Consider the following 4614-nt stretch of genomic DNA (forward strand, 5'->3'; position numbering starts at 1 on the left):
CTAACCACGAAACAAACATTCCAAATTTATCATAATTTGAAGGAAAAATCAATAAAAAATTATGATAGGCAAGTAAGACTTTTGAGGGACCTCACAGAACCACTTACTATACAATCAACTTCCTGAAGATCGGAATGTTTTTTTTTATATCTAATATAAAGATAGTTTACATTTGATAAATTACCATCATAACAAACAATAATTTAGAAATTGGGCTAGTCAAGTAACAAAGTCGAACATTGTCTCTTCCATACATATTGTCACCTTGCTTTTTTTCTACCACCGAAATCGTCTAATGGAATTGATGCATGCATCAGTGTCCAAGGAATGGGCAACTTCCAAATGTACTGCTCTGGAGGAAAAGCAGGTGAAAATCACACCATAACGTTTCACTTCAGACCGCCCCCTACACACCATCAAGGGACCAAAATAGTCCATGCCACAGTGAGTGAAAGGTGATAATTCTGCTTCAATTATGTTGCTTGGTAAATCTGCCATCAGTTGCTCGCAAGGTTTAGCTTGGTATACTTTCGACAACTGACACAATTTGTGGCCACTGCCTTTGCTAACTGGCTTCCTCCATAAATCCAAAATTTCTCCCTTAACTTAGCCAGAATGCTACTTCTGCCCAAGTGGCCGACTGCAGAATGCGCATCTCGCACAATCAGAACCGTGACTTGCGACGCTTTCGGTAGAACCATTGGGTGCTTTGTTCCATAGGGCAAGTCAGCTTTAATAAGTCTACCCCAATGCGGATGACTCCCTTGGCAGTTAGCATAGGAGAATACTTAAACAGAGGACTTCCTCTAGCCACAACATTCCCATTCGACAGAGCTTCTATCTCCTCTGAGTACACCTTTCTTTGAACATCCTTTACAATGATTGCTTCACTTTCATCTAACAGTTTAGGAGTCAATCGTTGAATACCTTCAAATTCTCCTGTTGATCTACCAATCAATTTCAAGAACTTCTTCGTTGCCAAGCAAACCCAAGCCATTACTCTCCTTAAAGTCAACCAATTGGATATCCTCGTCACTAAGACATCTGTAACGGTAGGCTCTTCGCACCTCAGAGATGCGCAGCTCACCTTCACTTCTGGATCACCTTCTTCCATGCTCCTAGCAATTATCTGTTTTGGCCACTCTGATTCTTTCTTCCTTAAGAAGTGTGGTCCACCAAACCAAATACTGTTGTTAAATATGCTTGTCGTCTTAACACATCTAGACGGTAGGTCGGCTGGGTTCATCTTGGTAGCCACATGGTGCCACCGGGATGGAGTGGACACTTCTCTGATGACCTGAATGCGATTTGCCACAATGGTATGATACCTTGCTTTATCATTAGAGATATATCTCAGTACGGCTGTACTTTCTGTCCAGTATAGAACCCTGTCGATCTTTAAGTCTATTTCCCTCTGCACAATAGCAGCCATTCTCACAGCCAAAGTAGCAGCAGTGAGCTCTAGCCTGGGAATGGTTATTTTCTTCAGAGGGGCTACCCTTGCCTTTGCAAACACGAAAGAACATTGTAGGTCACCAACACAATTAGTCTGCTTTAGATATATTACACATTCATAACCTATCACCTATCTCACTGGCTTCAGCAAAAAACGTGTAGGTACCTGGCCTTAGATGCAATTTGGTGCTCCAAATAAGATTTTTGTCTCATTTCGAAATGAAAAAGGGGTTTTCAGACTCGCGAGGCGGGGGGGGGGGCGGAATGATACTTCTGCCCCTCCACATTTTTCACTGTGGGGGGGGCTGGCGCCCCTAGCCCCCGGTTCCTACGCCCTTGAATAAGCACACAAATCCTGACGAGTTATCAAGACTGCCATATAGCCCAGATGACTGCGATTGTTCCGACGGTGCTACTGTTTTAGCCGATCTTCCGTGTTTGTGTTGCTAAAATGTTTGAAGAAACTTCAATCTTGGTCAGAGTTCACAAAAAATCGATAACGTCGAGCCGCTTGCTTTTCAAATAAACAAGTTGACGAAGTTAACCAAAAATGCAAAATGCATTGAGGTATCGATGAATTCATTGCACCACACTTCTGCTTGTTAAACAGAAATGGCTGCTGTTACAATGTAAATGAACCGAAGCACTTATGATGTCTAAATACACTATGGCATGATAAACACAGGTCAGTCTACTGTACCTGGCAATACACATCTCCACCAAAAACAAAATGGGTCTTGTACTCAATGTGATGCATGTAAAAACCAAATATGAGAAGTTTCCACGATTTCCATCGTTAGGTATTATGTAAAGGGTTTTCAGAGTTTGACCTCTCGTGACCTCAATGAGATTTAACCTCACAAACAACAAGATACCTTTACTCTATATGGCAAATCCATATACTATGTATGAAAGTATCCATAATTTCTAACATGAGAGATCATGTTTTAACGGTTTTCATGCCTCTACGAATATTCTTAAAAGTACTCGATATGTGTCGACCGTGTCTACAAATCTACTTGCCAAAACGCAACTTTCACTCGCCACTACGATTGCTGTTCAAGTCTATATACTACAGATCTACAACATTAATACTTCAATGAACAAAAGGTTAGGCACTTAGGCAGATACATGGTGCTACGTAAGTGCACATTGGAAAATTATTTTTCTGTGCAGTATGAAATTTAAACTTGCTCCCACAAAAAGCATAAATGATGAACAAAGTAAAACATGTCGCAGAATCATAAATAAGCAGCTACGCCTACTGTAGTGTCTCAAACAATTAAAAATAAAACATCTGCAAAAAACCTACGAAGATACCATGCATCAGTTCTGTTACATTATAGGGTTGCATATTACGAGACGTATACTATACAGTAGCTATAGGTGTGCGCGAGTCCTAAGCCTGTACAGTACCTCACTGCTACCTTGAACCGCTACTCGATTAGCGCGACTTCGTACATTTTCACAATTATTTATCATGTCTAATTACTCCATTACACCGCCTAAATCAAAGCGATCGTTTACGCGATGAACAGCTAAAATTGGAATAGCATCTGGAGGAGTGTTAGCGCAGTGATTACTGCTGGTGCCTTTCAATCATAAGGTCCCGAGTTTGAGTCACTCCAAGATTAATGTATGTCGTACACTTACATAGTTGTTGACAATTGACAATTCATAATCATGGACGTTAAATATGAATCTAAGAGACTGACTTCGGTCAACATGCCGTTTTGATAAGCCAATGATGGCTTCATCGCAAGTTCCTGCTTTCAGGAGGATCTAAAATACATACATATTAACTTGTGTTGAGTGAAAATCTTTGCAAAAAACCTCGCAGCAATAACAGTAAACTTGCCTAAAAACTCTTTAAATTGTTGTATATTCTGCAAATTATGACTGAAGGCAAGTAGGAATGCCTTGCGTTTAAAAGGTTTTCACAATTTGACCCTAGTGACCCCAAATGAATTTTTACCTCCACCAAAACAATAAGCTGCTTCTACTCAACGTGGTAGTCCTACATACAAAGTATGAGATTGGTCCAAGCTCCCCTTCTCGAGATATCGTGCTTACAAGCACGTCGTCACACACACACACGCGCGCGCATCCAGTATGGCATAAAGGAGGATATGCGAAAACGATGATTCCGTAAATGTGATGCATAATTTGGTGCTCGGAAACGACCTCAAAATATCGTGCTAGTTGCAGGCGATGTTTTCACCAGGTGGACATATCCTATACCTGACTTCAACTGTGATAGCTCATACATTGGTATACGAGTTCTGTTCGCGATTTGGTTGCCCTTGACCAAACATCCACAATAATGAGGGGAGAGTGCAAATTGTTAAGAAATTAAGAAGACCAGATCTTTCACTAGGCTTTATCACCCTGACTCAAATGGGATGATTGAGAGATTTAATCAGACTCTTGTGAATATGTTTTCCTCCTACGTGGACGAAAAGCAACAAGAATGGGACCAGATATATTTGCCACTTTTGACTGCATGATACAGAGCTTGTGAACAAAACGCAACCGGCCAAAATGCTGTTAGGCTTGGATGGGAAACTCATACACTTTAACTTTGTTAATAGTGACCGAAGCAAATAATCAACCTGGCGTTTCTAGCTGTAGAGATTATGCCTGTGAATTGAAAGAAAAATCTGTCATTATGTATGACCTTATTATGGAAAACTTTGGGAAAACTGGAAATCGCCAGAAGAGAAACTATGATGTAAAGGTAGCATATAACAATTAAAAAGTTATTGACTTAGTTTTTTTCCCCGAGAAGAACAAAAACTAGAGAATTGTCACCAAAACTAAAACGAAGAAAGTGGATTGTACCATGTGTTCTAACACGAAATTAACACGGTTGGGCGACAGACCGCCCAACCGTGCTATGAAGAAATAGGCTCACACGACCTTTTGCGTCCAGTTGTCTGAAGATTGCCCCACAGGCGTGAATCTCGAGTAACAACGTTGTTGTATATTATCATATACGTACCGTACTATATTATGTGCTTGCTCTAATTCTATATACTGAGTACTTTTGCAGCAGGAAGTGGCAACTGAATCTTTGACGTGACAAGATCACTTGTTCGGCGGCCTTGATGTTGACAGATGTTGACAGAATTATATGTAGTATATATAGATACAATTATA

At 40.5% G+C, this 4614-nt stretch overlaps 1 protein-coding gene across 1 annotated transcript; it reads right to left on the reverse strand.

The window, feature by feature from the left end:
- Nucleotides 1-664: 664 nt before the first annotated feature.
- LOC139961374 (uncharacterized) lies at nt 665-1432 on the reverse strand. The gene has a single exon (XM_071960518.1). It carries the CDS (start codon nt 1430-1432, stop codon nt 665-667), a length of 768 nt encoding a protein of 255 aa, XP_071816619.1.
- Nucleotides 1433-4614: the final 3182 nt, after the last annotated feature.

Source organism: Apostichopus japonicus, chromosome 20 (genome assembly GCF_037975245.1).
Source record: "Apostichopus japonicus isolate 1M-3 chromosome 20, ASM3797524v1, whole genome shotgun sequence".
NCBI classification, from domain to species: Eukaryota; Metazoa; Echinodermata; class Holothuroidea; order Aspidochirotida; family Stichopodidae; genus Apostichopus; species Apostichopus japonicus.